This window comes from Rhineura floridana, chromosome 20, assembly GCF_030035675.1.
Source record: "Rhineura floridana isolate rRhiFlo1 chromosome 20, rRhiFlo1.hap2, whole genome shotgun sequence".
Classification (NCBI taxonomy): domain Eukaryota; kingdom Metazoa; phylum Chordata; class Lepidosauria; order Squamata; family Rhineuridae; genus Rhineura; species Rhineura floridana.
The window spans coordinates 13,070,014-13,090,363 of NC_084499.1; the positions used below are offsets into that span (position 1 = coordinate 13,070,014).

Here is a 20,350-nt window from a genome sequence, read left to right on the forward strand (position 1 = left end):
GGGGGGGAATCATAGCCATTAAGCCTTTTCTCATTTATGATTCTGCCACTGTTAAGACACAGATGCTACAAAGGGGTGTGCATGTCAGAGGGGGATCCTAGTTTCCTGCAGTGCATCATGGGAAGAGCCAGGAGCCAGCACCTTGAGAGTAGGCTGTGAGACCTGCCCATAATGAACTCTGCAGCTGACAAGAGCTTGACAGGGTTCCTTAGCTCTCTCTAATCAGCGCAGACCTCACTCAAGACACTCTCATGCTCTTGTGAGCATCGCTTGGAGGGCACTCGAGCCACACGCCTCACAGAGGCCAAGTGAGAGCACACAACGGGCAGGACCAGAATTCCTTTGTTGTTTTTCATTTTTTTTAATTTTTTTTTTTAATGGAAGAGCTGGAATTTATGCTCGGCATAATAGAGAGGAAACAAGAGATTCAGTACCATCAACATGAAGCAACAAGCCTTCTGCAAGCACGTAATTCACCAGGGCCTCTGGCAATGCTTGTATATTCCTCTTCCATGGTCCCCCATTTCTATATTGAGGTGGGCCATAGTTCAGTGGCAGAGCATCTGCTTTGCATACAGAAGGTCCCGGGTTCAATCCCCAGCATCTCTAGGTAGGAATGGGAGAGAGCCCTATCTGAAACCCCTGAGAGCCGTTGTCAGTCAGGGCAGACAATACTGAGCTAGATGGACCAAGATGGACTCAATGTAAGGCAGCTTCCTATGTTGCTATGGAAAATGGAAGTGGACTGTGTTCGTCGATCCTGAGTTATGGCGACCCTATGAATAGGGTTTTCATGGTAAGCGGTATTTACCATTGCCTTCCTCTGAGGCTGAGAGGCAGTGACTGGCCCAAGGTCGCCCAGTGAGCTTCATGGCTGTGTGGGGATTCAAACCCTGGTCTCCCAGGTCGCAGTCCAACACTCTAACCATTACACCACACTGGCTCTCTTATATTGCAAAGTAGATTCCCTTAAGAGATTGCTTACAAGGCCTAACAAGATGGGGGAGAGAAAAGGGACCATCACCCAGGGAAAACAAGTTACAAGTGTGGATTCCCCCTTCTTTGTTAACTCTTGCTCTGATCTGAATACTTGAGAGAGTTTCAGTTAAGGTAAAGGCAGTTTAACAGTCATTTCAATGAGCTGCCAGGTGGGGCCTTGGCTCAAACACTCTCTTGCAAAGTGCAACAGTTTCTGCCACAGATGCTTTAGCATCAATCAGGGCTACGTCCTAGTAGGACTTAAATATCCCTCCAACATGTTGCTATCAGTCGATAAAAGGAGGAGACAGACAGACAGAGACAACTCACCCAGCATAAGAAGAACCTTCTGCAGCTCCCCTTGTCTGGCAGAGAAGTAAAGCTGCTTTGAGTGAAACCGTAATTTCTTCGGTCTGTCAAAGAACATGGTTATTACCAACTAAGAACATAAGTGCGTAAGAGCAGCCCTGGTGGATCCAACCCAACACCCTGTTCTCACAGTGGCCAAACAGATGCCTACGGGAAGCCCGCAAGCAGGAACTGAGTGCAAGTGTGCTGGATCCCTACTTGATCAGGCCAAACGCCCAGGTACAGCAGCATCTTGATTCTCACGGCAGCCAAAAGGGTGCTTCTTTGGAAGCAGGTCATGAGAGGGTTACAGCTCTCTCCCCACTGTCGCCCCTGAGCAACAGATGCGCCACGGGGCTTACAGAATCCCAATCCCATATTTAATAGATTTTTAGGGCCAAAAATGAGAAGGACAGTGTAAGCTTGAGGAGGTCAGTGTGTGTAGGACTTCTGAGGCTCGAGAACATAAGAAGAGCTTATGGATCAGGACAGCAGCTGTATAGTCAAGCATCCAAACGGGACAAACAGATGCCCCTGGAAAGCCTTCAAACAGGACCTGAATGCAACAGCACTTTCACTGCTTGTGATTCCCAGCAACTGGCATATAGACGTATACTGCCTCTGACAGCGGAGGGAGAAGAGATCCATCAGGATTAGTAGCCATAGATAGCCTTATCCTCCAAGAATTTGTCTCATCTTTTAAAGTCACCTAAGTTGGTGGGCATCACTGCCTCTTGTGGAAGCGCACATATTATTTGTTGATTTTATTTATTTATTATACGCATATACCACCCTTCCTCCCAAAGGGGCCCAGGGTGGTAAACAACAAGCAATAAAACATCTTAACAACAGACACAGACTGGGGAAGAGAGTCCTACTTTAAAAAAGCTTGTCGGAACATCTTCTGCAGGTGCCAAAAAAGACAACAGAGACAACGCCCATCTGTTATTTAGTGAGAGGGAACTCCGAAGGGTAGATGGCACCATCCCAAAAGCCCGATTCCTATATTATGCAGAGCGGACCTCCAGATATGTTATCTGCAGGAGGTATTGCTGGAAAGTCTTTCACACCTTCCCCTCCTGCCTTTGTTTTTATCCTCACAGCAACCCTCTGAAGCAGGTTAGGCTCAGAGACAGTGGTTGGCAAGGTCACCCAACAAGCTCTAGGGCCAAGAAGGGATTTGGACTCAAGTCTCCCAGATCCTAGTCTGATATTCTTCCACTGTATCACACTGATGTTAATCCAAACGCACCACGAATGGCTGATGCATTATATGATGATGATGATGATGATGATGATTAAAATGAGACTCAAAGTGACTTACAAACATTAAAGAACAGATATAAAAATAACAATAAACATCCTAAATTACAAAATACATAAAAAACAAGATCCAACTCATCCCCACAGAGAATTGAGCTCCAAAGGTTCGGATGCATAAAAATGTTTTTACCTGGTGCCTGAAAACACATAGTGATGGCACCAGGTGTGCCTCCCTGGGGAAAGCATTCTACAAATGGGAAGCCACCACTGAGAAGGCTCTTTTTCATGTCATTATTACACAATGAGCCCTACTGACGGCTGACCAAGGCCACCTAGGGAGGCAAGTTCTACTTGCGTGACCAACCCATTCTTTTCTTCCTCTTTAAATATTTGTTTGTCATGCTTATTGTCCCGCTTTTGCAGCCAAGAGACTGATTCGGTCCATGCCCGCTTAATGTCAGCAGACCAAGACCAATTCTTGGGCCCACCGCCCACCCATGCTTACTTTTCTGAATCTAGGGCAATCAAGGCGCTTTCCAAGGTTTCTTTAACTGGCCCCTGGGACAGACCAGCTGGGGCAGGCTTGGGGAAGGTAGACGTCCCGGCCAAGTCGAACCCCTCGGCAGATGAACTCTCAGACCTTCCTTCTTCGGACAGCTGTGCTCCAGTCCCACTGTGACCAAAAAACAGAGAGACAGGATTAAGAGTCGTAGCTCAGTAGCAGAGCATCTGCTTTGCACGCAGAAGGTCCCTGGTTCAATCCCCAGGGAGGGTTGGGAAAGACTAGCATCTGAAACCCTGGAGGGCTGCTGCCAGTCAGCATAGACAACGCTGAGCTAGATGGACCAATGGTCCAACTCGGATAAGGCAGCTTCCTATGTATTTTGAGGAGAATAGGCTGTAGCTCAATGGGAGAGCATCTGCTTTACATGCAGAAGGCTCCTGGTTCAATCCCTGGCATCTCCGGGTAGGGCTGGGAAGAGACTCCCTGTATGAAAACCTGCAGAGCCACTGCCAGTCAGAACATGCGTTACTGAGCTGGATGGACTGATGGTCTGATCTGATGTAAGGCAGCTTCCTGTGCTAAATGCAAACCTCACATCACAAACACATTTTGCATCAAGCTAAGAAAAACATTTAGGGATGTATCTCAGAGAATATGCATTGAAATCACTTCTGATGCTGCTGATTTGCAAACTTCTTGCATTTTAAAGCCTGTGGGTTGTATCTAGTGTTAGTCCTACTCAGAACAGACCTATTTTAATTGAGGAACGGCTACATTAATTTTGTCACGCCTCTCTCCAAGCCCTTTCCACTATTTACAGCATGGCCTCTCTCTCTTTAGCAGAGAGGCAGTGAATGCAGACAATACAATCTTCGCTGGATTGCTTCACTTCAGACTGCAGGCAGGGAAATAGCTTTACCTGGATCCTTTCCCCTGCATCAGAAAAAAAGAATCTTGCAGCAGAAAGTTACAGATCAGAAAAGCACAAGGTCGAGCCAAGAAAGACAAATTTGAACTTGTGTGGTTTCCCTTTGTTCAATTTATTAATGCCCATGATATACGGAGCCATCCTCCCAGTGCACATGGCCATTTATGGAGGTCTGCTTTGGGATAATGATTAATCTTCTGTTTGCCCATTTCCAAATGTCTAGCTTTGTCTCTTTCCATGTTTCCTGTCTGTTGTTTGTACTTCTGTAAGTTGCATAAAATGTTAATAATTTTTTTTTTTTTTTAAGAAAGTTAGCATGTCTCCCCATGTAAATCTTCTCCCGGTGGATTGCTAAGTTTGGCCTGAAGGGAGCTTTTAACGTAGGTGGGAAGATGTTCAAACAGGCAGTCCCCTTTCCTAGACGATGAAGTGGTACATCCCAAGAGAGACAGCTGCGGAGTGTATCCTACCGGAGATTTCATGACCGGAGGCAGGATGGTGTTTGAGGTCACAGTTCCAGATTAGATTCTGTGAAAGGCTGTCAGCTGTTGCAACCTTTATTTTTTTTGGGTACAGCTGGAGCTCCCACGAGCAACAAGACAAGTCATAGCAATTCACAACGTAGACCTGGGGTGGGAACACATTTTTGCCCTGAGGGCCACATTCCCTTCTGAACACCTTCTGAGGGCCTCATGCCAGTGTTGGGCGGGGCCACAGGCAAAAGTGGCCGCAGCAACGAGCGCATATTTTACCTATGTGCAGCAGGCTAGTTTCTACGCACGTACTCACACACACCCCGTCCTTCTATCAAGACAAGCAAGAAGCATAATCACAGCTCAAGGACACATTTCACCAAGGCAAAACACTTGAGGGTGCAGAGCAGGGGCAGTGAGAGGTTTGGTCTACAAGAGTTCAGAGGGCCAGACAGAGGTTCAGAGGGCCACATTCAGCCCCACCCATGTTAAAAAATACTTTCTCCAAAACAGTTGTCTGGAAAATACTTTTTTTCTATTTTATGCCTGCTGAGAATGAGAGCCGGACAGTGAGGGGATATGGCCTGGGGAGAGGGGGTGTAGCCTAGAGAGAGGGGGCGTGGCCTGGGCAGTTTTCGGGCCAGACAGAGAGGCCTGGAGGGTGCTCTACCCCTGATGTACACCAGTGCCACCATAAGTTGGACTATTATAGGCTTTTCAGCAAAAAGGGAAGTTCATTAAACTGGAACATTACTTCATCCCTACTGCTGCTTCTCAGCACAGGAATTTGGGCACACCCACTGCTATTTCCCAAATGCAAAGAATGCCTTCCAGGGTGGAGGTAAGGATGGACTTGCCAGAGTCACCTCCAGATTTGAGGAGGGTGGTGTAGTGGTAGAGTGTTGGACTATGACCTGGGAGAACAGGGTTCGAATCCCAATAGCCATGAAGCTCACTGGGTGACCTTGGGCCAGTCACTGCCTCTCAGCCTCAGAGGAAGGCAATGGTAAACCCCCTCTGAATAACCACTTACCATGAAAACCCTATTTGTATGGTTGCCATAAGTCGGGATCGACTTGAAGGCATTCCCAGTATATAAATTTGGCAAGCTGCCCTCATGGGGCCCTCCTTGCCACTGTCACTGCATGAGCTCAGTGGCAGAGCACCGGCCTTGCAAGCAGAAGGTCCCAGGTTCAATCCCTGGCATCTCCAGGTAGGGCTGGGAGTGACTCCCTGCCTGAAACCCTGGACAGCCGCTGCCAGTCAGTGTCGACATTGCTGAGCTAGATGGGCCAATGGTCTGACTCAGCAAAAGGCAGCTTGCTACGTTCCTACTGTCCGTTTGCATCTGCTCTCCCTCTGAGCCCTGTTTGCACTGGAGATGGGAAAGGCGAGTGGAGGCCATTGCTTCTTCCTTGCTCTTGCCCTTAGCTTGGAAAGCGTAGGTGAACAGAAAGCAACAAGGACAATGATGAACACGGCTAGCCGCCGCCGCCACCACCACCCATCCCCCAGGAGATGAGCAGTGGGCTCCTAGCAGGGTGGACCTCGGAGCATGCCCAACAATGCCACCCTGGGACTCACCTTCCAGTCGTCGTGTCTGCCCTCCCCTCTGAAGTCCCAGGTTTCTTCGGCTCATAGCTCAGCAGAAGTGTGGAGGTGGTGTCCGCCTTCGCTACAGTCACTTCTTTGGCCTTGGAGGCCTCTTCCCCGCAGTGCGGGCAGTAGCTTGTGCCTTTGACCTGGGAGGCACAATCCTTGTGGAAACGGTGGGAAATGCTGCTTTCTGGCTGGCACTCCATGAAAGTGCCCTGATTTAAAAAAAGAGAGACGCAAAGAAGGAATGTTCACACGTTACACATCTTCAAGCGGTGCTTCACCTTTGGTGACTGGTCTGACATTTCTAATTTCTGCGTGCTAGAATGTATTGTTGTTTTATTATGGTTTTTTAATCGGAGAGCATCAGAAGAGCCCTGCTGGATCAGGCCAAAGGCCCACTTAGTCCAGCATCCTGTTCTCACAGTGGCCAACCAGATGCCCCAATGAGAAATCCAAAAGCCCTCTCCCCAATTCTGATTCCCTGCAACTGGTATTAAAAGGCAAGCTGCCTCCGACGGTGGAGGGAGAACGCAGTCATCGTGGCTAGCAGCCACTGCCAGCCTTTTGGGGCTCTTTCGTTTAGAGAAAAAACGACTGGGAGGGGACATGATAGAGGCGTATAAAATTCTGCATGTGGAGAAAGTGGATGGAGCAAACTTTTTTCTCCCTCTCTCATAACACTAAAACTTGTGGACATCCAACGAAGCTGAATGTTGGAAGATTCAGGACAGACAAAAGGAAGTACTTCTTTACTCAGCGCATAGTTAAACTATGGAATTTGCTCCCACAGGAGGCAGTGATGGCCACCAGCTTGGATTGCTTTAAAAAGAGGTTTAGATGAATTCATGGAAGATAAGGATATGAATGGCTGCTATTATTATTATTTTATTTATTTATTTATTTATTTATTTAATTGTTGATTTGTATCCCGCCCTTCCTCCCAGGAGGAGCCCAGGGCGGCAAACGAGGCACTAAAAACATTTTAAAACATCGTAAAAATGTCCACGAGTTCTAGTATTATGAGAGAGGGAGAAGAACTTTTCTCTATCCACTTTCTCAATGCCATGCATCATTTTATACACTTCTATCATGTCTCCTCTGACCCGCCTTTTCTCTAAACTAAAAAGCCCCAAATGCTGCAACCTTTCCTCGTAAGGGAGTCGCTCCATCCCCTTGATCATTCTGGTTGCCCTCTTCTGAACCTTTTCCAACTCTATAATATCCTTTTTGAGATGAGGCGACCAGAACTGTACACAGTATTCCAAATGCGGCCACACCATAGATTTATACAACGGCATTATGATATCGGCTGTTTTATTTTCAATACCTTTCCTAATTATCGCTAGCATGGAATTTGCCTTTTTCACAGCTGCCGCACACTGGGTCGACATTTTCATTGTGCTGTCCACTACAACCCCGAGGTCTCTCTCCTGGTCGGTCACCGCCAGTTCAGACCCCATGAGCGTATATGTGAAATTCAGATTTTTTGCTCCAATATGCATAATTTTACACTTGTTTATACTGAATTGCATTTGCCATTTTTCCGCCCATTCACTCAGTTTGGAGAGATCTTTTTGGAGCTCTTCACAATCCCTTTTTGTTTTAACAACCCTGAACAATATAGTGTCATCAGCAAACTTGGCCACTTCACTGCTCACTCCTAATTCTAGGTCATTAATGAACAAGTTGAAAAGTACAGGTCCCAATACCGATCCTTGAGGGACTCCACTTTCTACAGCCCTCCATTCGGAGAACTGTCCGTTTATTCCTACTCTCTGCTTTCTGCTTCTTAACTAGAACTCGTGGACATTCAAAGAAGCTGAATGTTGGAAGATTCAGGACAGACAAAAGGAAGTACTTCTTTACTCAGCGCATAATTAAACTATGGAATTTGCTCCCACAAGATGCAGTAATGGCCACCAGCTTGGACAGCTTTAAAAGAAGATTAGACAAATTCATGGAGGACAGGGCTATCAACGGCTACTAGCCGTGATGGCTGTGCTGTGCCACCCTAGTCAGAGGCAGCATGCTTCTGAAAACCAGTTGCCGGAAGCCTCAGGAGGGGAGAGTGTTCTTGCACTCGGGTCCTGCTTGCGGGCTTCCCCCAGGCACCTGGTTGGCCACTGTGAGAACAGGATGCTGGACTAGATGGGCCACTGGCCTGATCCAGCAGGCTCTTCTTATGTTCTTATTAAGACACAGCAGTGTTAAAAACATTTTAAAAACTTTTTAAAAAGGGTTAAAAACATTATTAAAAAACATATTAAACAATTCTGGCACAGACACAGACTGGGATAGCTCTCAACTTAAAAGGCTTGTTGAAAAAGAAAAGTCTCCAAAAGGCGCCGAAAAGATAGCAGAGATAGCGCCTGCCTAAAATTCCAAGGGAGGGAATTCCACAGGGTAGGTGCCGCCACACTAAAGGTCCGTTTCCTATCTTGTGCAGAACAGACCTCCTGATAAGATGGTATCTGAAGGAGGCCCTCACCTGCAGAGCGCAGTGATCGACTGGGTATATAAGGGGTAAGGCGGTCTTTCAGGTATCCTGGTCCCGAGCTGTGAAGGGCTTTGTACGCCAAAACTAGAACCTTGAACTTGGCCCGGTAGCAAATGGGCAGCCGCAATGGCTGTGTTCTACCTCCGCTGTTGGAGCCAGTAAGCCTCTGAATGCAGCAGTTGTTGGGAATCACCAGTGGGGAGAGTACTGTTGCACTCAGGATCTTGCTTTCGGGCTTCCCATAGACATCTGGTTGGCCAGTGTGAGAACAGGATGCTGTTCTGATCCAGCAGGTGGTCCTTATGTTTCGGTTTGTTCTGCCAGGGCTCCTCTTAAGTATCTTCCAACCTGCCCACCAAATCAATGCAATAGGATGGAGACAGGGATCAGGGAAGCTGTGGTTCTCCGGATGTTGCTGGATTCCCATCTCGCATCAGCTCCAGCCAGCGGGAGAGGCAGCTGTGTGCCCTATGTTTTGTCACGAAGTTGTCAGTGCTGGGAATCAAAGGGTTGTATCCCATGCAAGTCTTGCTCAGAGTGGACCCATTGCAGTTAATGGACATGGCTCACTTAGGCCCATTAATTTCAATGCGCCCGCTCTATGTGAAACGTAGTTGGCTATATATCTTCAGCTATCTGTTCTTATTTATTTATTTATTACATTTATATACAGCCTCATAGTCGAAGCTCTCTGGGCAGTTTACAGCAATGTTCTTGATTTTTCACAAAACCTTTTGGAATTGTATCCATTGTTAGTCCTACTCAAGGCAGACCCTCTGAAATGTATGAACATGACTGACTCAGGTACGTTAATTCCAACGGGTCTACTCTGAACCGAACTTAGTTGGATACAAACCTTTTGATCTCACTAGGGCAGAAGATGCAGGCCAACAACAGGTTCCCCACCCCTGCACCAGGGTGCGCCCCTCCTGACACACACACACACACCCAATGTGAAAGGATGCTGCAGGGACACTTGCATTGTGGACTGTTTTGAGCCTGTGTTTTAGGGAGACTTGCCCTGATGAAGCTCATGGTAGAGAAAAGGCTTTGCTTGCATCTCCAGGTAGGGCTGGGGAAAGACCCCAGTCAGAAGTCCTGGAGAGCCACTGCCAGTCAGAGTAGACAATGCTGAGCTAGATAGACCATTAATCTGACTTGGTATAAAGGAGGCTCCCTGTGATGTGAGAGTTTGAAAACCCATACTGCAGAGCAGGTGTGCCCTTCCAGGTGCTGTTGGACTACAACTCCCATAATTCCTGAACATCGGCAATGAAGCCTGGAGCCAATGGGAGATGGAGTGCAAAAGCACCTTGAGAGCCGCAGGCTCCCCTCACCTGCCACAAGCATCTTCTTTCTACCTTGCCAGCATTTCGATAATTCTTTTTTTAATTCAGCAAAAAAGGGGACCAAACTGGCAGGTGCCATTTCCTGCTAAGGCCGTCATTCTCCTGTCTGTCTGATGCAAAAAAAACCACCCCACTGCCCCCAAAGAGAGACTTACCGCTGCACAAAAGAAGCCACAACCTGGACAACACTGATGCTTCACCATCCTCCCTCTGTGATCCTCACACAGCACCAAGTGCTGGACCTTGTTAGATGGGCGCATCAGCTCGTATTTCAGCACACGGTTTGGGCACCGGCTTAGCTGGAAGGGGAAGAAAGGGGGGGAGGGAGAATGTCATTCTTGGAGTGTGCACCAGAGAGAGGGAGGGAGGGGGGATCCCTCTTCTCTGCCACGATCTGCTGCTGTGCATTGAGAGCAATTTCACACACCGCATTGGATGAGTTTGCAAGCCCTTTCACAGCAATTTCAAAGACACACACATACCAAGAAGCTTAACAGCAGCAAAAGGAACGACTCGCTCTGCTCTCTTGACAGATGTGGGCTGAAGGACCAAAGCAAAACGTGCCACTGCAGAATCACAAAAAGGAAGCCAAGTGGGAGCCACCCCCCACTTCTTCCTCAGCCAGTGGATAGAAGAGTGCGTTGCATCCAGGAGTCACCAATGCAGCTCCCACAGGTGCCACAGCACCCATGAGAACCTGCTATGTTTTTTGATGTTTTATCGTTTGAGTTTGCTGCCCTGCACTACTTTGGCAGGAAGGGCGAGATAGATAACAACAGCAACGTCACCCGCAAACATTCTCATTATACATCCTCAGGTGACCTCAGTGGCTAGGAGTGCCTTTTACCAACTTTGGCTGGTAAGACAGCCGCGGGCGTTTCTGGACTGGGATAGCTGACCACTGTTCTCCATGTGCTGGTAACCTCCAGCCTGGATTACTGTAATGCGCTTTATGTGGGGCTACCCTTGAGGTTGGTCCGGAAGCTGCAGCTGGTGCAAATGTAGCAGAGAGACTGCTCACTGGGGCAGGGTATCGCCAACATGTCACCCCGCTGGTGAAAGAATTCCACTGGCTACCTATTAGGTACCAGGGTTCTAGTTTTGGTGTACAAAGCCCTATACAGCTTGGGACCAGGATACCTGAAAGACCGTCTTATCCTTTATATATCTAGTCGATCACTGTGCTCTGCAGGTGAGGGCTTCCTGCAGATACCATCTTATCAGGAGGTCAGTTCCGCACAACATAGGAAACAGACCTTTATTGTAGTGGCACCTACCCTTTGGAATTCCCTCCCCTTAAATATTAGACAGGCACAATCTCCGTTATCTTTTCGGCGCCTACTGAACACCGTCCTCTTTCAACAAGCCTTTTAAGAAGAGGCCTTATCCCAGTCTGCATCTGTGTTGGAATTGCTTTTTAATATGTTTTTAAACCTTGTCTTTTTTAAAAAGATGTTTTTAAAGCTTTTTTAAAAAATGTTTTAATACATTTTAAAGTCTGTTTTTATGATGTATTAAAGTGTCTTTAGTGCTTTTGTTTGCCGCCCTGAGCTCCTACTGGGAGAAAGGGAGGGACATAAATTAAATAATAGTAACAATAAATAATGACAAGTGAGGGCTGGCTGAGGGCAGACTGAGGTTGGTGGGGCAGTGCCACACTTGCCCAATGGACCAGCCTCCAGAGCAGCCTTTCCCAACCGGTGTGCCTCCAGATGTTGCTGGACCACAACTCCCATCAGCCTCAGCCATTGGCAATGCTGGCTGAGGCTGATGGGAGTTGTGGTCCAACAACATCCTGAAACACACTGGTCGGGAAAGGCTGCTCCAGAGTCTCACAGCGACCAACCAGATGCTTCTGGGAAAAGCCCAAAAGTGATTCCCAGCAATTCAGTATTCAGAGGCGTACTGTCTCCACAGTGGAGCTAAAACACAGCCACCCTTCTTTCCCAAACGCAGAAACCACTGATCCAAAAAAGCACCCAGCCTGCCTCTTTTGACCCTGCTTATCAATCCAAGGAGGCGCCATGCAAGCTCCAGGAGAAGCATCTGCCAGTTACCTCTCCTGACCACAGGCACTCGTAAGAGCTCGGGTATCCTAGCAGTGGCTAATTGAAAAACAACGGGGTGGCATCAGCAGCGGCTGGCTGGCTTATGGAGTCTGCAGCAGCATTAGAGAACTTTACTGGGCTACAGAACAGCCGGTGGCAGCGGGATAAAATAGAGGGAGCTCAGTAGAGGCAGCAGCAGGAAAAGGGAGGGAGAGAAAGACAGACAAGAAGGTGGCAGACACCAGCAGATTATGTTGCATATGCAAGAGCTGCAAGTCGGGGAGACTATCTGTGTGCAAAACCCATTCATTCACCAGAGAATTTTTTGAAAAGCAAAACATATTTATGGACACGTTGGGCTGCAATAATTAGAAGAAACCAAAGCCTCCGCATTCCCTCAGTTGTACACCCCTGACTTACTTTATTGTGGTTTGCTTGTGCGCCCATATATGAAATGTGAGAGCTTATTTTTTAAAATGAGACAGCAATCAGTTCCAACAAAGAGTGGGACTCAGGCTGGTAAGAGCAGACTGAGAGTTTGCCATGTTTTCGTAGGAGAGTCCTCTTTTCTTCACACTAGTAAACCGGCTGTTTGCTTGGGGATGGGCTGAAGCCCAGCGGTAAAGCATGTGGAAGGTGCCAGGTTCAATCCCCGACATCTCCAGGTAAGGCTAGGAAAGACTCCTTGCCTGACACGCTGGAGAGCCGCTGCCAGTCAGTGCTGACAATATGGAACTAGACCAGCCTTTCCCAACTAGTGGGCTACCAGATGTTGTTGGAACACAACTCCCATCAGCCTCAGCCAGCATTGCCAATGGTCAGAAAAAATGGGAATTGCGGTCCAGCAACATCTGGTGGCCCACTAGTTGGGAAAGGCTGAACTAGATGGATCTGACTTAGTATGAGGGAGTTTCCTGTGTACATCTAAGATCCTGCAACTTCCTTTCCCCATTCTCTCTCTGCTGCTTTGCCCATCTCCATCCTGCACTCTTCTTTCCTCTGGTCAGTTTTGCTGCAGCTGAACTGTGGAATTTGCTCCCCACAAGAGGCAGTGATGGCCACTGACTTGGATGGTTGTAAAAGAGGATTAGACTAACCCATGGAGGATAAAGCTATTGGTGGCTACTAGCCACAATGGCTTGTTCTACCTCCACTGTCGGAGGCCGTTTGCCTCTGAAACCAGTTGCTGGGAATCACAAGCAGGGAGAACCTTGTTGCAACTCAGGTCCTGCTTGAGGACTTCCCATTGGAGCATCCAGCTGGCCACTGTGAGAACAAGACGCTGGACTAGATGGGCCTTTGGCCTGATCCAGCAGGGCTCGCCTGACTTTCTTACTAGCCAAACAGCATTGCAGAGATGCTTGTTCAGAGTTAGGGTGAAGTCTCCTACTCTCCCTCTGACTTGGCCTTACGGCATCATCACACAGCCAAACTGGATGTAGTAATGGCCACCAACTTGGATGGCTTTAAGAAGGATTTAGACAAATTCATGGAGGAGTAGGGTAACAATGGCTACTAGCCACAATGGCTATGTTCTACCTCCACTGTCGGAGACAGTATACCTCTGAACTCCAGTTGCTGAGAATCACAAGTGGGGAGAGTGCTCTTGCTCTAAGATCCTGCTTGCAGGCTTCCCATAGGCCTCTGGTTGGCCACTGTGAGAACAGGATGCTGGACTAGATGGGTCTTTGGCCTGATTCAGCAGCCAGGCGTTTATGTTGCTAAGGAGCAAGAGTGGGAGAGGGCTACAGCCCCTCATGTCCTGCTTCCAAAGAAGTATTGGTTTGGCCGCTGTGGGTAACAAGTTGCTGGACTAGTTAGACCTTTGGTTCTTTTTATGTTCTTATGGATTGTTTCCATCCCAATAATGGTTACCTTTCCTCCACACCCTTTCCCCATCCACACTGACTGGAACCAGACGGCATTTATTCTGTGCCTGGGATCTCCCCACTCCTGGTCCTTGTGGCTGCGAGGCATGCTTCGCCAGAGAAGAACCTCCCATGGAGGAACGTGAGCCAGGGAAGAACCTCCATGAGGGAGCCACTTTCACATCTGCATGGGGCAAGCTTCACAGCTATTTCGAAGCACATAGCTTTATAGGAAATGCCAACCAAGTTTCTTGCCAAGCAGAGATGGCACTTGAAGAGAGGGCACTAAATGCCAACTATAATGAGTAACAGCCAAAAAGAGAGAGAAAAGGATAACGCTACCTCCTTGTCCACGCTTTCCGTCGCCATGCACTGGTTGTTAGCGAGTGTGGTGATCTCTCGGCTTTTGGGAGTTTCCATTCGACAGCTACAGAGAGGCGCTTCCTGAAGACCGTCTGCTTCCGTCGCTCCAGGGCCACTGGAAAGACCTGCAGGGAAAAAGTAACAACGAAAAGGGATGTAAGCAAGCCACTCGACTCTTCTGCTCAATATAAGGAAACAGATACAAGACAGAAGCCACAGCATAATGGCAATGCGTGCTTGTAAACAGCCACTGGCCTAGTTGCCTGCGAGAAGTAAAAAAGACCCCAAATGGGCAGCAAAGCTCTTTACAAAGAGGGCTCCTTCATTTTGGCTGCAAATCAGGCTGCCAAAAGGGTGGGCTGGTAACTCCTCTGTTTGGCAAGGCTGTGTGGAATGTCTGACATTCTGACAGCCCCATACAATGGAGGTGCATACAAAGGAGATTTGCACCTCAATTTTGCAGGTTATTATCATAATCATCTTTATTTATGAATGGCTTCCCATGAGGCATCCCAAAGCGATTTGCAATATAGCATCATATATAAAAGAATTACATATATAAAAACAGTTAAAGCAACTGCATATATAAAATATTTTTGGAAGAAAAAACTATAAATATAAAAACAGGTTTTTTTTAACAGTAACAGTAAACTTATTAAAACAGTTTATACGAAATACTGGGGGGGCAGCTCTGCCCCTTTGCTCACCACCCAACTCCAACTCTCCCCACCACCACCCAGGCAACCCCCCCCTTGCCAACCCCTACCACCACCCAGGCACCCCCACTCTCCTTGCCAATCCACTTGCCTCGCCTGTTCTTCCACCAGTGCAAGCACAAGCGCAGCTAGGCTATAGACCAACCTCCTGCCCACCCACCTCATCCTGCTGCCTCCCATTAACAAATTATGCAGCTGCTGTGCTGGCTGGCCTGCTGCTTCCCTATCCCTGGCCAGGCTGCTGCTTTGCCTGCTTGCTGAGGCGGATGATGGCAGGCAGTGCAAGTGGTGTGCACGGGCGGGGGGAGTGTTCACACTGCAGTTTACAGTGCCACCTGTCTGTGTTGCGGTAAACTGCAGCGTGATGCTTAGATTTTTATATAGATAGAAATTCCAATCCCAAACAGACACCAATTGCGATAAAGATTTTACAAGGCTTCTTGAAAGAGGAACATCTTTAGCAGACCCTGAAACGACAGCAGAGAAGGTGTCCATCTGATATTCAGTGGGAGGGAGTTCCAAAAGGGTAAGTGCTGCCACACTAAAGGCCTGATGCTGATATCATGTGGAAGTGACCTCATGATAGGATGGTGTCTGTAGGATGCCATTTGCTGCAGAAAGCAGCAGCTGGTTGGGTATGTAGAGGATTATGGTGGCAGTCCTTACCCAGAAGCCCCTTCCACACAGTATTAAAATGAGGCCTTTAGTGTAACAGCACCTAGCCTTTGGAACTCCCTCCCACTGCATATCAGACAGGATGGAAAGGACATAAAACTAAGCACAGAGATGCTTCTGGATATGGTCAGCACCTGGGTGGTGAACAGCTTGCATCCCGTTGAGTTTCGTAGGGAAGAAAGGCAAGGTATTCAGAGAACATCAAATGCACTTGTCTTTCAGCAATGCACAAATGCAAAAAGGCAGCCTGAAGCTGGAATCTGAAAAATGTGTGCGGTCTGTTGGGGAAAAGACTGATAGTGCACGATGTACACAGAAGGAACTCACTGGGTGAGGCGGGGCCACAATACTAGCTTTCCAGCAGGTGGGCTGTTGTTGCTTCATCACGAGGGAAAGGCGGCAGGGAGGTTGGCGCAGTGCAAAGCCACTGGCGCAGCCAATCTGGGACTCTTACCCATGCGTTTGCACTGCGCTAACCTCCCTGTTGCCTCACTCCTCCAAGCTCTGCCGCACCCGGATGTGTGGATGTAGAGGGTGGCCTCCATCCAACCCCTGCGTGGATTCACCCTCACTTCTACGCGAGCAGGCATACAAGAACAAAAAAACCAGAAGCAACTGGTGCTTCCAGGTTTCCTTGCGGTGTGCCAATTGCAACAATCCTGAAGCCACCGCCTCCCCATCAGCTTTGCAGGGAGCTCATCAGCAGGCCATAGTAGCGATTCCTTCCCCCACCCCAGCAACATTTCGATTTGTTTTTTTTAAAAGAAGTCTGGCTTTAAAAGAATTTTTAAAAAAAATACATTAACAACAGGATAAAGACACCATGCGTCTGAAAAAGATCCGGTCTGAACACAGGAAGCTGCCTTATACCGAGTCAGATCATAGGTCCATCTAGCTCGTTATTGTTTAGGCTAACCAGCAGTGGCTTCTTGGTTTCAGGCAGGATTCTCTCTCAGCCCTACCCGAAGATGCCAGGCTGGGGGGCAGGGGAGAGGGCGGCAGCAAGATGTCCAGTCGTCCAAGTCCCACAATATAATAATAATAATAATAATAATAATAATAATAATAATAATAATAATAATAATAATAATAATAATAAATTTAATTTTTGTGTCGCCTATCTGGCCGAAACCACTCTAGGCGACGTACAACATTAAATTCAACAATACATAATAATACAATACATAATAAAATACAATGCAGTCAACAATAACCATTTTAAAAAGCGGCAGTACAGGGCCATCAATAGACAATTTTAAAACAATATAAAGAAATTAGCCCACCCCGGGGACCCCAAAGGCCTGTCCAAAGAGCCATGTTTTTAAGGCTCGGCGAAATGTATCTAGGGAAGGGGCATGGCGAAGATCGAACGGGAGGGAGTTCCAGAGAGTGGGGGCCGCCACTGAGAATGCCCACTTAAGTCTCCGCAGTCTTCCAAACTCTAGCTTATCTCAACTGAATTTCGGACACCTGAAGCAGTCCAATGGGGAAGGTGAGACTTCTCCCCCCAGTACATCGTTCAAGCTATTGAATACGCTCCCACAAGATGGAGAGATGGCCACCAACGTAGACGGGTTAGACAAATACATGGAGGATAAGGCTGTCAGTGGCTATTAATCACGTAGGCTACATTCTACCTCCAATAGCGGAGGCAGTTTCTGGGAAGCATAAGCTGGGAGAGTGCTGTTGTGTTCAGGCCCTGGCTGCAGGTTTACAAGCTATATCCGACGTTGCCTTATACTGAGTCTGACTGGCAGAGGCTCTCCAAGGTTTCAGATGGGGCCTTCCCAGTCCTACCCAGAGACACCGGCGAATGACCCTGGGACTTTCTGCATGCAAAGCAGATGGTCTACCACTGAGTTACTTAATTACAGCCCTTCCCTGTAGGCGCTGCACCTTCACCATAAAAATAAACCTTATGATTCAGTTCTACGCTCTCGTAACGCAAGGGCTGCTGAACACACAGGCAGAATTTCCCTATGCCAGCTTGAGAGGTCCTGCTTGCGGGTTTCCCAGAGGCATCTGGTTGGTCACTATGAGAACAGGATGCTGAACCTCTGCCCTGATACATCAGGGCTCTTCTGATGTTCTTTCTTTCTTTCCTAAGCAGAACTAGATTTACTGTTAGACTCTTATGTTTACAGCCAGATGATTCAGAAACCAAGGCTGCGTAAAAATAAAAAAAAAAGGTTCAACCGATCCATCGTTTCCTGGAGCAGATTTTCAACAGCTGCCACTTGAAATCAATGTGCTGGTTGCAGTGTTGGTGCCAGCATCTCTCTTGAAATCAATGCTCTTTGTCTCATCAAGCTTCTCTCCAGAGGTAAAAGCCACGGGGGAGTGGGAGGAGGAGAAGGAGAAGGAGAAGGAAGATTCCCCTGAATCACTTTTTGCAAGTATAAAGGCATAGCGGAGCGCACATCATTAGCATTGGCTCTGTCTGCAGCAGCCTAGCCAGATGAATGAGTGGTGAGTGTCAGCACTAACGGAATAACTCAGGAAGCGAAAGGGTGAATTCTGCGCCCAATCTTGAGTTTTTAGGAACATAGGAAGCTGCCTGATACCCTTAGGTCCATCTAAGCTTACTGTTATCTATACCGAATGACAGCAGGTTTCTCTAGGTTTTCAACAGGGGTCTATCCTGGCCCTACCTGGAGATGCTAGGAACTGAACCTGGGACCTTCTTGTATGCGAAACAGGTGCTCTGAGACCACTGCACCGGAGACCTTCCATGAAACCCGGCAAGCGTGTTCTCATCTGCCAGAGCGGTTTATTTGTAATTTGAACCTGTTGATTCAGGTCCTACCCTCTGGCACACAGCAAGCTTGCTTTATACAGCATCACTCCATTGGTCCAAAGCAGGTGCTCTGAGGCACAGCTTTGGCCCTTGTTGGCACAAGGCCACGAAGTTCTGCCAGGGCGGTGCTGGAACGACATGGCTGCAGTCCAGATAAAAAGGCTGGATCATAGGCAGCCGTGAGCAAGCGGCTCAGCGACACCCCAGCCAGACTGCCAGAAGTCTCCCATCTGCTCTACAGAGCGATCCTCTAAGCACGTGTCAGCTGTGTGTCACCTTCTACTTGCCTAAAGAAGCCCTTGTGGAATTTGATCACATGCGTCTCTGCTTGAGAACAGGGAGGAGCATTAAAGAACAGGGGGTTTTTTTTCTTGGCAAGGGGGAAGGCGGGGAAAAAAACACAAGACACAACTGAGTGGACAAAACCACAAGGATTAGTCAAATGTCTTGGGACACAACTGCATCCAGAAAATGTTGCAAAGCCTCAGTGCTCTCCAGGATATTCCCATCAGGCAAATGCATCAACAGCTTTATTTCCTGGGTGATCCACTGCCCAAGACACACTCCTGGGTCAAAGGAGAGCCAGCCGCTCTCTGCTTCTGCTGGTCTCTCTCCATTTGATCCATTTACACATATGCTTTTTTGGCCTCTTCTCATTCTCCGATTAGCAGCCACCAGGGGGCATCATCTTAATACAGAGAAATGAAATCCAAGGAAACAAAGAGCCAAAATGGTACATGGCCATATTTAGAAAGCTGACACTCACCTTCTGATTGCGAAGATAGAATTCCCTTTACTCGGAGATCCAAGGAATCCAGAGACACTTCTGTGTACTCCATGTTGTTCTCCAGCCTGCCTTCTTCTCCGTTCCCCAAAGACGGCTTATAGGCTTCCGAACCTAGGTTTAAAATATACACATATTTATATAGCAAAGGGGGAAAAAGGACTATGCATGTGTGTCTCCCTCTCTTAAAGGCCACATTCATCTCTAGCAGACAGCATGCAGGCTACACGCTGATGGATCTCTAGCAAATACAGATGCAGATAGAATCATTGAAACGCAACAGCTGGGCCAACTGATCTTTGAGCCCTACTTCCTTCTCTCTGCCTGGATCAGGCAGATTTTCCCTCCTCTTCCACAGTTTTTTTCCTTTTTAAAGGTGCTAGCCACCAGAGAGAGGTCCTCCCTTTTCAGACACATCTGTCTGCTGCTGTACTGCATTAGCGGCAGGAACAGAGATGGAGAACAGGAAGGAACAAGGACCTGGGCTCGCCTCTTGACTCACCCTACCCTGATGCAAAGAGGCCTTTAGAACCCAGCAATGTTTAAAAAGGAAGAGAAACGAGATGAAGGGGACAGGGGACATCTGTGGCTCACTGCAAAAAAGGAAAAGGACCATTAAGCACCAATAGTGCAGCCTCTCAACAAGCAAAACAGGGCCCACTAATGAAAATTAATGTGTGGACCTCTAGTAGGGATTTAGTTCATGCCTTTTTTCCATTTGTTCCTTCCAAAAGACACACGTGTGCGCACACACGCACACACACACAGAGTCTCTTTCTCTTCCCCCCAAATACTTCAGCTCACCTCCCTCCAACAAAGCACAATGTCAGCGAAGGCACTGATGTAGAGCCAACTGTTAGCCTTCCAGGTTTTTAGCCACTTCCTTCTCCTTAAATCACTCTGCCCATATCCAAGAAGCGATGATAGAGAAATGCTCCAAGGGACTTAAGGGTGGCCAATCACACTCCCAGTGGCCAAACTGGTCTTCCTAAGCTCTGGGGCAACTGCAAGAGACCAATTGAAGCAGGCTTGCAGAACTTTTTCGTAAGCAGGAAGGCATCCCCGTGAGATCTTGCTCCTCATCCGTGGGAAATGCTACCTCTTCCATCCATCCCCTTAAAAGGAACGGGTTGCAAGACATGTCAGTTCACCTGCACTT

At 47.9% G+C, this 20,350-nt stretch overlaps 1 protein-coding gene across 11 annotated transcripts in view; it reads right to left on the reverse strand.

The window, feature by feature from the left end:
• EHMT1 (euchromatic histone lysine methyltransferase 1) overlaps positions 1-20,350 on the reverse strand; it is a 147,706-nt gene that overhangs the window by 34,159 nt on the left and 93,197 nt on the right. For all 11 annotated transcript variants that reach the window (XM_061603637.1, XM_061603626.1, XM_061603629.1 and 8 more), the window contains 6 exons: positions 19,174-19,305; positions 14,199-14,344; positions 10,096-10,239; positions 6,080-6,306; positions 3,095-3,262; positions 1,309-1,391 (listed from right to left, as the gene is read on the reverse strand). In XM_061603637.1, the coding sequence (XP_061459621.1) occupies positions 1,309-1,391; positions 3,095-3,262; positions 6,080-6,306; positions 10,096-10,239; positions 14,199-14,344; positions 19,174-19,305 (900 nt within the window). The remainder of the gene's footprint in view (positions 1-1,308; positions 1,392-3,094; positions 3,263-6,079; positions 6,307-10,095; positions 10,240-14,198; positions 14,345-19,173; positions 19,306-20,350) is intronic.